Source organism: Rhinolophus sinicus, chromosome 8 (assembly GCF_057876585.1).
Source record: "Rhinolophus sinicus isolate RSI-liver-muscle chromosome 8, RSI-T2T, whole genome shotgun sequence".
In the NCBI taxonomy this organism is placed as follows: domain Eukaryota; kingdom Metazoa; phylum Chordata; class Mammalia; order Chiroptera; family Rhinolophidae; genus Rhinolophus; species Rhinolophus sinicus.
The window spans coordinates 7,195,207-7,207,492 of NC_142508.1; the positions used below are offsets into that span (position 1 = coordinate 7,195,207).

The following is a 12,286-nucleotide window of genomic DNA, read 5'->3' on the forward strand; positions in this document are numbered from 1 at the left end:
TAAGTTCTGAAGACTGAAATAATATAGAACCATGCTTTTTACAGTACATATGAGGGGAGAAATACTCAAAATTACATATGTAGAATAATTATGTAGAACAGGTACAAAACACAAGAAAGGCAAAAATACTGGAGTGAATGCATCAAACGGTTAATACCTGATACTGCTGTTCGATGGGAAATTGTTTTTTCCTTTTCTAATCATTCTGTATTTACCAGTGTTTTCCTAATAAATTTGCATGCCTATTATAAGAGACAGAGCTATTGTTTTACTTTGAAAACAAATCAGATATAAATCCCTCTGCTCGTTTATCTATGGCCCTGTTCAAGAAATAGATATAATTTAAGTCTAAATGTTAAATTACTGTCTACAAAAGGTTAGTAGTGCCACTATACACAAAATATTATTTCCATGAATTAAATTTAGCCAAGTCTGGGAGACCTGAGCTTATGGCCAGAGCACTGGGACCAACATTTTTTTTTTTAACTTTTTATTTTAAGATACTCGTAAACTCATGTGCAGTTGTAAGAAATGACACAGAGCGGTCCTACTATCCTCCACCCATTCCCCCTCCCCTCCAGTGGTCCCATCTTGTATGACTACCGGACAACATCACACTCGGAAACCGACATTGGTACAATCCACAGACCTTGCTCAGATTTCACCAGTGTTACACACACTCACTTGTGCGTGTGTGTGTGTTTAGCTCTACGTTGTGTGTCGACTTGTGTGACCGCCACCACAGTCCAGCTTCAGAAAGTTCCATCACTGTTGCTCCCTGGTACAGCCATAGCCACCTCCCCCACCCTCCCCTGCTCCCTAATTCCCAGCAACCGTGATCAACTTTTGGTCCGTGAACAATGAATGATCCCCCATGTGCAAATCACGATGCCACGCCCAGGAGGATGTTGGCACAAATGTAAATCAAATAAACAGCATTGCCTCATGGTTAGCAGAATGGGCGGGAACCAGACTAGCTGGGGGCAAATCCTGGGTGTGCCACTTACAGCTCGGTGACCTTTGACAAAGTACTGAAGCTCTCTACAGCCCAGTTCCTTCTTCAGTAAAATTGGGATGATAAGAGAACCTCGTGGGGCCGTCCTGAGGATTCGAGGAGTTGATATTTGTAAGGCAAATAGAAAAGGCCGGGTCTGAATACCTGTGTGTTAACACCTAAGAGCTCAACGCCCCAGTGGAGCACACACACACAGAATTGAGTAGGTCAGCCAGTGTCAGGTGAGGTAAAGTCAGTGTCAACACAGCACAATGGGCGGGAGCCGTCCACTCAGGGCTGTGGAAAGCTGAGATAGGCTTCACAGGAAAGGGAGTTTTCGGGCTGGGCTTTGAAGGAGGAGGAAGACTGTGAGAGAAATAAAAGGGAAGGGAGGCGAAGACGTTTCCTGCAGATCCAACAGCAGGACTGGAGGCCCTGAGGCATGGCCAGACAAGGGCCCTTCTGGGAGCCTGGGCTCAACCTGAAATGTTAGAACTAAGGGCTGTCACGTGACTAGAAGGATGAGGAGGGGAAATCGCCACAGATGAAGTGCCAGGGAGGTGGGGGCCAGGTGTTGAGGGGGTGCTGAGTGCTATGCTATCCTTTGCACTACAGCTTTGTAAGCCTGGAGAAGATTAGAAGGGAGCAGAAAGAGGAAAGACTGCCTCCCAAACACAGGTGCAACAGGAGGGGTGAGAATGGCTGGGAATGCACTCTCTAAGTCAGAAAACACAAGCAAAGGTGACTATTAACTCCTACAGTCCGATGAAGACCATTAGTAGCAGCAACCAGGTCTTAAATGTGGTCACTGTTCTTGTTAGAAGCCTGAAATCGTGAGTGTTTGGGGGCATGGGATAAGCAGTTGTTAGACTAATTTGTGCCCCAACCTGGGCTCTCCCTGCCACAGCCGTTTCCACTTTAGCCAGGTGGTCCAACGCCCTTCAGCAGCAACCTCAAACCATCCTCTTCTAGAATTTCCAAAGGAAGCCGCTGGGCAGACTTTGGCAGCTCCCAGCGTCTCTCCTGTCACTGGTAAGATCAGCTTTGTCGTCGTAAATCTGATCATCTGGCCCTTTGCTACTTCAGGCTCAGGACACGCTGGTCCCTGAGCAGGTGACTGGCTGTGGCTCCCCCATGCCCTCCCGGCCTCGGAGGTGCTTCTCCTGGCTGTCCCCTGGGGCCCTTACCTCCTGCGTTTGTTGTGACAATCATTTTCCTACCCAGGGCCTGTTCAGATGTCTACCTGACTTTCACAACTGGATTCTTGCCTCTCCAGTCCCAAGTAGCTCCAATGACCTGTTGCCACCTACACCTGGGTGTGGCAGGTAGGTCAGGAACAAATTACCTTGTATTTCTGCTTTGAAATGTTCTCAACCAGCTGCCTTCTTCTGGTTATTGTTCTCATTCTAGAAAGAGAGGGAGGAAGGACCAAGAATGCTTATTTCACTTCCTTAACCTAATTATATGGTCAACTCTATGTAGACTGGACCCGACGATTGAGGTTATTATTCTGTACTATCATCAAACAGGTTGCTTTTGTTCTGTTACTCTCTTATCCACGAGAAGAAAAAGATGTTGGCATAAGTGGCTCTGGCTAAGAGGGTGGTACTGGTGGCTTACAGTGTGGCTCTGAAATCTAAGAGACCAAAAAACAAAAATGAAAAAACCCTTCCCTCTAAACAAGCTTGAGCATATGAGCTTGCCGGCACATCCTGAAAATGAAATGCAATTAAACAAAACTTTGAAGTTCCCCCAAGCAACACCTTTTGTCATCCCATAAACATCACTCTCCCTTCCCTATCTCCTTCCCTTGGAGGTGACCCTGAAAGATGACTTTTAACAACATATATAGTGAATACAACCCCTTCCCAGCAAAACACATCAAGACATTCTCCCGAACCTACGTAGGCCAAACTCACTTGGAGCCAATAAATCAAATTTTCACGTAAATAAACAAACAAAACTATATCATTTGTAAAAACATCACACAACCCAGCCAACCCAGAATATCAAAAGAGAGACAACTTGAATTTTTATGATGTCACAGCCCAAGCCCAACCAATTCAATTATTTATGAGTTTAGAAAACACCAACGTCTTCAATTCCCAGCCCCAGAGCAAAACCTTTTAGCCAATTAGACCCTGTATTTCTCAATGTTTGGTGTATAGGTGGTGTCCAGTCTACAGGTGATTTGAGTCTGCTTTTCTGACCTTCCCCAGGCAGAGGGCAACCAGAGGGTGAGAGGAAATACAACATAACTGATGGCAGAAAAGAATGATTTATTCTTAATTGAATGCGATAGGATAATCTATGTAAAATTAATTGTGCCCACTTCTCACTGTAGCAGACACCTCAGTAAAGAAAAGTCACTTTCTTCCCCTACACAGGTCCCCACTATCCACTTCCCCCTCACCCATCCCCAGGATGGTTTTAATTGACTTTGTTTCTGAAAGGTCTAGGACTGCCTCAAACTCAATCGTGAATAAAAATCACCTGAGGGGCTTGTTACAGCGGCTATTTCTCTTTCTGAACCTACCAATTAAAATTTCTGGAGATGAGGGCCTGGTAGCCACAGTCTTGACAAATTCCCTAAGACATGCTGATCCAGGGGGGTCTTAGGAACACTCTCTGAGAAACGCTAGGTCAAACGAGACAATAAAACTGGAATACGTGGGCGTGGGGAGCAGGTGCTGAGGCTTCTGAGAAGACCAGACCTGGGAAGGCTCCTATCTCCTTAGGGGACCTTGGTCTTTATCTCAAGGGCAGGCAGGGGTCAGTGTAGGGTTTTAAGCAGGGCTGTGACTTAATAAGCTTTGCATGTAACCTGCCTCTCTTTCTGCCCTTTCAGCTCATACTCATGTGTCCCCCTCTCCAAGAAGGATTCCTGCTCCCCTTTGCCCCCCAATCCTAGTCCACGAGAGGCTGCTGCTCATTTGTACTCCATATTACTGACACATACTTCTAACTCAGCTTCTAACTGTTCTCATCTCTCCACCAGTGAGCTTCTGCAGGCCAGGAAGTGACTTGTGCACAGCGCCTGGCATACGGTAGGTGTCCTATAAATGTTTAATCAAGCACATTACTGTGTTCCATTTACAACCATGTCACCACCTAACGCTCCTGATTTTTCACAGAAAGCATCTTCACTGCCGCCACCCTTGCTCATATGGCCCAGAACACTTTATTTCTAGCTGAGACACGGAGCCCTATTTCTAAATCCCTCGTTTACCAGATTATATTATAGAGGTCGGAATGAAACACCAGATGCCTGAGGTTTTTTTATTACATTATCACAAAGTTAATCCATTTATATTTTTTATGTTTAAGAACTAACGCTCTCACAACTCTCCGAATTCCATACTTGCAAGCCAAATCCCTCAAAGAAGTTTAAGGCACAGGAAAATGTACCCACAGGTGAATATAGCGTGAAAGCACCCCGTGTCCCGTCTTTGAAATCCTAAAAGCAAAACACCTGGTTTCTGCTCCGGCCCTCCCCTCTCTCCTCAGCTCCAAGCACCTGTTTCAATCTGGCCAGCCTCTCCCACTCAAGAGCAGCTGTAAGGAAGAAGCAACTGGAATGTTAAACCCGAAATTGTTTTAATAAAGGCAAGAAACGTTGCATGAATGAGGACTCATAAACATCACCCGTATGCGACTCCCCTTCACTTTGAGAATAAAACTGTGATATCAAGTGGGTGGAAACATGACGACGAAGCTGGCCACCGACCGTCTTCTTCCAGTTCACCTGTGGTGTCCTGAGCGTGTGCAGTCGTGCCCCACCCAAGACGTGTGCGCCGCATCGAGCTTACCTTGCAGCGTGGGTTCTCCCAGCTTGCCCTTCCTCACCGGGGGTCAGCTCTGTGCTCCAACGACCTTCAAATCAATACTGGGTCTTGGGGGCTCCTTAATCCTGAGGCTTGGAGTAACCGCAGTGAGCAGCTGGGAGACAGACAACCCAGGGTTTGGGGCTCCCTGGCTAAGGTGGCTCCTGAAGTCGCCATCCACAGTTCACGCGGAAGGGCTGTGTCCAAGCCTCAGCCACAGTCCATTACCAAGTCCGGCCCAAGGTATCGGCGGCCCACGATGGTCCTCAGCCTTCCGAGGGCAGCCTCACCACCACCAGCAACCCGCCGTTGCCCGTGCGCACTGAAGCCTGTGCCTCCGCGCGCGTGGAGCTTTAAACCCACGAGGGGAGGGGCGGCGCGCACGAGCAGCCCCGCACCTGGGCTGCTGGGCGGGGGCAGGGGGCGGGAGAGGCCTGGCGTTGCCCCCGGGCCTTCGCAGCCCTGCAGCTGCCCCACGCCCCAGGATCCCAGGTCGGACTCGCCTGGCGGCAGGGTGAGGGGCACAGACTCTGGTTCCCCGAGGCCCGTGCGGCTCCGCACACCTGCTCGCCCCGCGAGGCTTCATTAGGCGGCACCTGTGCAGCCGGCCAGCCTCGCCGCGGAGTCCAGGCCATGGAACCCACCCGGGAGACCTGCCAGGAACCGCGGGGTGAGCCCGGAACGCATGGGGGTGGGCTGGGGGGAGCGCGGCCCCAGCGGGGGGGCTCTGGCCGCACCACCTGTCTTAGCCGACCCTAGAGCTTGGCTAGGTGGACGGGCTGGGCTGGGGTGTGAGGGCGGCCCGCCGTGCGGCGCCCTCCGCCACGGGTCCCCATGTCTACACGCGGAGAAAACGCAGGGCCTGGAATCCCAGGACTCTTCTAGGTTCCAACATCTGCCACCTTTTTTATGAGGGCATATCGCTCTGATATGTTCACTTATTGGGCACCTACATGTACCAGGTTTGCTACCCAGTTTTCCTAAAATACCATAGAACCAGTCCGCCCCTCCTTCCCCGTGCTGCCATCCAGCCTCGCCGCGTCACCCCAGTAGGGCCTGCTCACCTTCCACCAGCGCCAGGCCCCTCCTGCTGGTCCAGTCCCCTGTGTACCCCGGAAACGATGTGGCAAAGCACCCTAGCCCGTGACAGCCCATCTTACTGTACACGTGAGAAAGTTATTCCTGAAGACGGTCTCATGCAATTGTCATTAAAATAACAGTAGCCCTTAGTCACTAGTTAGCATCCATTTTAAAATATTCCAACTTATTGGGAAACGGTGAAGCAGCTCCTTGAGGGAGGGTTCTGGGGGTTCTGAGTAAATCGGAGGTGACAGGGGAGTGAGGTGGCCTGGACAGGATTCTGCGTAGGGATCACATACTGTGCTGTGTAATCTTGGGCAAGTTACTCACCTTCCTACTCCGCGTTTCTGCATCGGTTAGCATGATGTGAACAGTGCCGCCCCCCAGGGATTAAATGCATACTGTCCCACTCTTCCAAGGGTTAGCACAGGCCTGGAACGTGGTGAGCACTTGATGAATCAGTCGTAGCTCAAAGACACACAGACAAGCGTGGAGGGTGAGTGATACGAGCTCTCAGGGCCAGCTGAGTCACCCCTACTTCCCTGTATGAGGGAGGTGGCCTGGACCCCAGGCCCCTCCCTGAGCGTCTGCTTTCCAGAGAAGGAGCAGGGGGCTGCCTGTGGAAGGGAGGAGGGTTGGCAAGGACAGCAGGAATTCTGTGGAAGGGGGGGGATGGTGGTACCTGTTAGCTCCTTGACGTTCTGGCCTCGGCTTCCAGAGGCTTCCCTTGCCTCTACTGTAACCGATAATGTCTGCATCTGGGGCAGGAACAAGGTCCAGTCGTAGAAGCAGCAGAATCTCAATCTCCCTCTTCCCAGCCTGCCCAACCCCTCTGTCCCTTAGAAACGCCTGAACAGATGCTGTCCCTCAAACTCACCTTCCAGGTGTCTGGAAAAGGACAGGGAACCCCCAGGAAGTGCGTCCCCCATTAGGTTTGCTCTCCTAGATGTGTGTGTGTGCTAAGCCCCCCTTCGAGTGGCAATAAATGGGCTTACATTTTTCAAAAGCAGTTGGGTTACCTAATGCGATTCTCACAGTAGTCAAGTCAGGGAGGTACAGCTGGAGTTATCCCATGCGCTATGTGGACAAACTAAAGTTTAGGATCCAACAAGAAACCAGTTATACAGCAGGAAACAGCACATCCTCTTCGTCCAGACTCTTCTAGCTCCCTGGGGCTAAGGTACTGGCTCTCCACAGGCCAGGAAGGTGGAGGCAAGCCCCTGGCGGCCGGGCTGAAGGAAGAACGGCTGCAGAGGTCAGCCCCCCACCCTCAGGATGCCCCGAGTAAGGACCTGCCCCCCTCTTGTGCTGTCTCTGGGGAGAAGAAACCATCAGAGGCCCCTGCAGAACTAACTGGGTTTGATGCGGGGAGAGCGTGCCAGCCCCTCGGCTCAGGGGCTCTCCACAAAGATAGAACTCTGGTCCTGCCTAGACTGCAGCTTCAGGGGGAGGGTTGTTCCTTTCCGGGGAGAGAGGCCAAGCCAGGGAAGAGACCCTACTCTCCGGGCTCTGGGAAGCAGAAAAAGCCTATTGCCATGGGTCCAGCCTCAACACCGTCTCCCAATGTCACCAACTTACCCCATGCCACACACAACCCAGTGCCTTGTGGGTCAAGCCAGGGGCCCTGCCACCTGGCCAACCTCCTCAGCACAGCGGCCCAGAACAGCCAAAACACAGACCAGAAGAGGCCCCCGGAAGCAACCTGCCAAGCTCGGAAAAAGACTCGAACCCTATACCGCTCAGGTAATTCACTGAAGGTGAGAGGAAACCTAAGAGACCTGGTGTCATGTCTGGGAAAGGTGAGCTCAACAGAGACCGTGGCCCCAGAGGCGGGAGTGTGCTTGCTTTCTGTCACCTGGCCTGGATCCTCTCGACCTCTGACCCTCAGAGAGGAAGGTTGGGGGCAGGTTAGAAGACACCACACAGTTCCCACTCACAAAGCCCAAGAGAGAGCAGGCTCTGGCCCAGTGGGAAACTGAGTCGCAAGCCTCTGGGGAGGCCCTTGGGCTGGGGACAGTGGCCCCCTCTGGAAGGCATCTGTGTTTCTCCTCTCCTGCCTCATCACGAGTGTTTGTCCTCATATGCGTTTCTTCTTCTTCCAGACCAGCTGGAGGAGCTGGAAAGGATATTCCAAGAAGACCACTACCCTGACAGTGATAAGCGCCGGGAGATTGCCCAGACCGTGGGGGTCACCCCCCAGCGCATCATGGTAAAGGGGGCTGGCCGACGGGAGGGGGTGGAGGAGAAACCACCAGTTGGAACTCGGAGGGGCCAGGCAAGTGCTCAGTGCCTCCTGGGGCCGGGGCTCAAGTCAGACCTCACTGGGCTGTGTTCCTGCCATTTCCATACAGCTACAGCATAGAACCTTCGAAGAAGAAAGTACCTCAGAGGCTATTAGATAAAACCAATCTGCCAGAAAGGTGTTTGAAGCCAAGTGGTGAAGTGACCTCCAGAGTCATGTAGCTCATCATGTGACAGTCAGGAGACCCAAGTCTCTACCCCATTTCTCAAGCTCTTCAAGTGTCTCTCCCTACAGGTGTGGTTCCAGAATCGCCGGGCTAAGTGGCGCAAAGTGGAGAAACTGAATGAGAAGGAGAGTAAGGACCATCCTGCAGGCCCTGCCCCTACCCCTGCCAGCAGCCAGTGCAGGTAAGAATTTCTCCTCTGGCTGGATCATCCCTGGGGTAGGAAGTGGGGTCTAAGCTGGGCTCCTGGGCTGTAGGAGACAGAGCTGGAAGGCTGGGCACGAGGCTGAAGTTGCTGGCTCACATTCAAAGGGATCTTGACGGATGGGGTGGGGAAGTTGCCAGTGCCTTGGAGGGAAGCAGAGTTGGGGGCACTGGTGCCCCTTCCCCAGCCCTGAGGCCCCAGTGCAAATCCAAGGACCACTTGGACTACAGTCTTCCTTCTGTCTGCCTGCAGCTCTGTGGCTGAGCTGCCACCTACTCTGCCCATGGACCCAGAGCCTGGCACTCTCCCTCAGGAGCCCCATCTGGACACTCTTCCAGGTGAGCTGACCACCTTCTGAGCGTTATCTGGGGTAAATGGCAGCTAGGAAGACAATGAGACAGAAGGTCTTTCTTGGTGGGCGTGGGTGTGGCCCAAATCTCTCCACTGCTTGGTTACACTGGGGACTAGTCAGGGGACCTGGGCACCACACACGTCTACCATCAAATCCCAAATTTGCCTCCCCGTTTTCTTACTGTTACAACCCCTCTTTGACTTCCGTTCTTAGAGCCCCCCATGCTGCTGACATCTGACCAGACTCTGGCCCCACCCCAACAGAGTGGGGGTGCTCAGAGGGTGGCAGTGACCCCACCACTCTTCAGCCCCCCACCTGTTCGAAGAGCCAACCCTCCTTTTCCCCTTGGCCCCGTCCACCCCCCACAACTGATGCCTCTGCTGCTGGACAGTCTTGGCAGTGACAGCAGCCACAAGGATGGCCCCTGTGCCTCCTGGGGGACAAGGTATGGACCCTAATGGGGCGGTCCCTTGAGTGATCTTGGCAGGGGTTTAGGGACAGACACAGAAAGAGCTTGGGAGGGAAAGGGGTCAGCTGAGAGGACAAGAGGTAGTAAATGTGATGAGGGTGAAAAGGGTAATTGGATTTGGGGTGGGAAGCATCTAGGATATCACAGCAATCGAGCAGGAGCAGGAGTGAGAAGCTAGGAGCCAGGAAAGGAAGAAAAGGGGTGACAAGTCGGGGGTCGTGGAGGTGGGCAGAGGTGGTGAGGGGAAGGCACGCACCTACTGTGTGGGGGGACGGAGGGGGCCACCCCGAGCCTCACAGGGTACTCCTTGGTCCCCTGCAGTGTCACACCGCCCCCCACCTGTGCATACTTGGAAGACCTGGAACCCCAGGAATACCAAGCGGGCAACCAGCCAGGACTATTCCAGTTCTCCCAGGCTCCACAGAGCCAGCTTTTCCAACATCCTCAGCCCCAGTTTTCCTATCTGCACCCCTTCTCCTTCCCCATGCCCAGTTCACTGACACCTCCACTGCCAGAGGACTCTCTTTTTCCACTGTCTTATGGCCCCAATGGGGGTACGTCACAGGGCTACTTCCCAGGCCCTCCATCAGGGCAGATCCTGCTCCAGCCACCTGTTGGGAATATGGGTGAGTTGGGGCTGAAAGAGAAAGTGCCCTTTGATTGAGGAAGGCGAGAAGGGACTGAGAGTGTTGTTAGCTGGAGGGCGGTGGGGCGTGGTGTGAGGGAGTCCTTTCTCCGGGCCGCTGGTGGTCTTCTTGAAGTTCTTCTTCCTTGAGTTTCTTGGAGAGCAGAGTGGGAACCAGCAAGAGAGCTCTGTAGTCAGGAAAACCGAAGGTGGAAGTTCAGTTCAGCAGTCTCCAGTTCTCCTGAGCCTCAGTTTCCTGGACTTTGAAATGGGACTATTCCCATATCATAGAGGCACTTGGTGAAGATTAGAAACAATGTGAGTGAACTTTGGCACAGAGTGGACGGTGGCTGCCATTAGTATTCTGAGGTCCACTGGGACCTCTGAAAACCTGGAAGCCACTATCATTATGACAAATTCTAGTAGAAGGGAAGAGAGGCGTGTGCAGTTGGTTCCCACTCTCCCTGCTGCCTGTGTGAGGGAGACACATGACCTGACCCATGGTCTGCTTTGTGGACCTCGAGTCAGGAGCACGCCTGGTCCTGAGGGGCGCACCTGGCACTAGTATCTCACCCAGACTTGCTGGGGGTCCTAACCTGTGTTTCTGTGGAGGCAGACTGTCGCAGAGTATGCTGAACTGTCCTTCTAATCTTTCCTGTACTCTTCGACCCCACAGGTACCGTCCCCTGGAATGACCCCTGCTTGCCAGACCTGCCTTTCCCCGGTCCCTTCTGTCCACAAGCTCTGGGGCACCCCCCAGGAGGGGATGCTTACTTCCCCGACCTGTTTCCGGCTCCCTATGCTCAGGCCATGAGCAGGCAGCCTTCTCCAGGGCCCATCCAGCTGCCTGAAGGGGCCGGACCAGGAACGGGGCCCTTACCCAGCCAGGCCCAAGACGAGCAGCCGACCACCTCTGTGGAGCAGCCCTCAGCACCTGAGGAGGTCCGAGAGGAAGTCAAGAACAGCCATGGCCCCTAGTCCGAAGCTATGGAGTGAAAAGAGACAGCTGGGTGGGAGCAGGCTGGGTACAACCAAGGAGAGGGCGGTTGAAGCGTTAGGAAAGACTGTGGACTCTCTGGGGTGGCATCAGACATGGCCCCTGTGTGGGTTCCTCTGCTGGACACTGAGGTGAGAAGGAAGACGGCTGGCCTCACCCGTCTCGCCACACCTCTCCATGGCGGTCCTGGGAAAGAGATGGCCTGTGTTACTTCTGAACATTGTATCAGTTTATGTTGTTTCCTTTCCTTGCTGGACAAATGAGCCAGAATGTTCATTGTAAGCAGTAAATGAGTCTGCTCTTGGGTTCCTCTCTGTAATTATGTGTCCCCCCACTGCCTTCCTCCACTCAGCTGACAGTGGCTGGTGAGGTCTCCCCGGGGCCTGATCGCATGGCGCCTCACGTCCTTCCTGGCCTGTCTGTCCTGCTGGGGGAGAGAGCAGGCATTTGGGGCCTTGTCTTCAGACCTGCCAGGAAACCACGTTCTAGTCCCGGGGCAAAGCGGAGCCTGAGTCCCTCTGGAATCTGGGCCCTGCAGGCGTAAGATTACAAGGGAGGCCCGAGGATATTTTAGGTTACGTCTCTAGGATTGAGAACCATGACTTATTTTCTAAAGCTTTTGGGGGGGGGGGGGGAGGTAGAGGGGAGATAGGACTGAGCAGTGGGAAGACCAAGAAGAAGATGCTTGTATGTGTGTGGGTGTGTGTGTACACACGCACATACAGAGGGTGCCAAAAAAATGTATACACATTTTCAGAAAGGAAAAAACTATTAGAATTGTAATAATATACACCGATAACAAAACATTAATACAAGTCATGTGTATACCTTTGTTTCTACCCCCGGTATAGTTAGCACCCCACATCTGAACACTGGATACTCCTATAGTGTCCATAGAGCTCCGATCTGCGGGCTGTTGATCAAACCACTTCACTGTGCATTGGGGGGGAAGGTGCCACTCGGACCTCCAACTGCTATGAGGATTGGAAAATACACGATATTGTTTTCAAAATCTTGTATTCTAATCAATTATTAATGTAGAGGTATCATAATAGTCCTAAGGTCATGGCTCATAAGAAATGAAAAGTAAAAATATTTGGAAACGGAGAAGAAACTTCTTCGTTACATAAACACACACGTCCGTGTGCTTGTGTAGGGTTTACGGACCCACAGCTTTTCTTCGCTGTCCTCTGCTATTCTAGTCACCAGCTCTTATTGACACTCAAGGACTATAATAGGCTTCCACGACCTGAATTTAGAGATTGGCATGTATAC

The 12,286-nt window shown here is 52.4% G+C and overlaps 1 protein-coding gene and 1 long non-coding RNA gene across 2 annotated transcripts; both read left to right on the forward strand.

Moving 5' to 3' along the window:
- The first annotated feature begins 546 nt into the window (after nucleotides 1–546).
- Nucleotides 547–6,121, forward strand: LOC141567568 (uncharacterized). The gene is made up of 3 exons (XR_012490326.2): nucleotides 547–2,319; nucleotides 3,993–4,041; nucleotides 4,502–6,121. It is a non-coding gene; the product is annotated as an uncharacterized LOC141567568 (long non-coding RNA).
- A 634-nt stretch (nucleotides 6,122–6,755) lies between these two features.
- On the forward strand, nucleotides 6,756–11,196 carry NOBOX (NOBOX oogenesis homeobox). Its single transcript, XM_074316029.2, has 8 exons — nucleotides 6,756–6,814; nucleotides 6,995–7,641; nucleotides 8,001–8,107; nucleotides 8,435–8,547; nucleotides 8,821–8,906; nucleotides 9,134–9,365; nucleotides 9,711–10,015; nucleotides 10,691–11,196. The coding sequence occupies exons 1-8, from the start codon at nucleotides 6,756–6,758 to the stop codon at nucleotides 10,990–10,992; spliced, it is 1,851 nt and encodes a 616-aa protein (XP_074172130.2). The 3' UTR covers nucleotides 10,993–11,196.
- Nucleotides 11,197–12,286: the final 1,090 nt, after the last annotated feature.

Bases quoted from the DNA above. Each gene is read 5' to 3' on its own strand.
- NOBOX (XM_074316029.2), top strand. From the start codon at position 6,756: ATGCTGTCCCTCAAACTCACCTTCCAGGTGTCTGGAAAAGGACAGGGA. The intron at 6,815-6,994 runs GTGCGTCCCCCA...GACAAACTAAAG, and splicing joins GGACAGGGAACCCCCAGGAA to TTTAGGATCCAACAAGAAAC. The intron at 7,642-8,000 runs GTAATTCACTGA...TTCTTCTTCCAG, and splicing joins TCGAACCCTATACCGCTCAG to ACCAGCTGGAGGAGCTGGAA.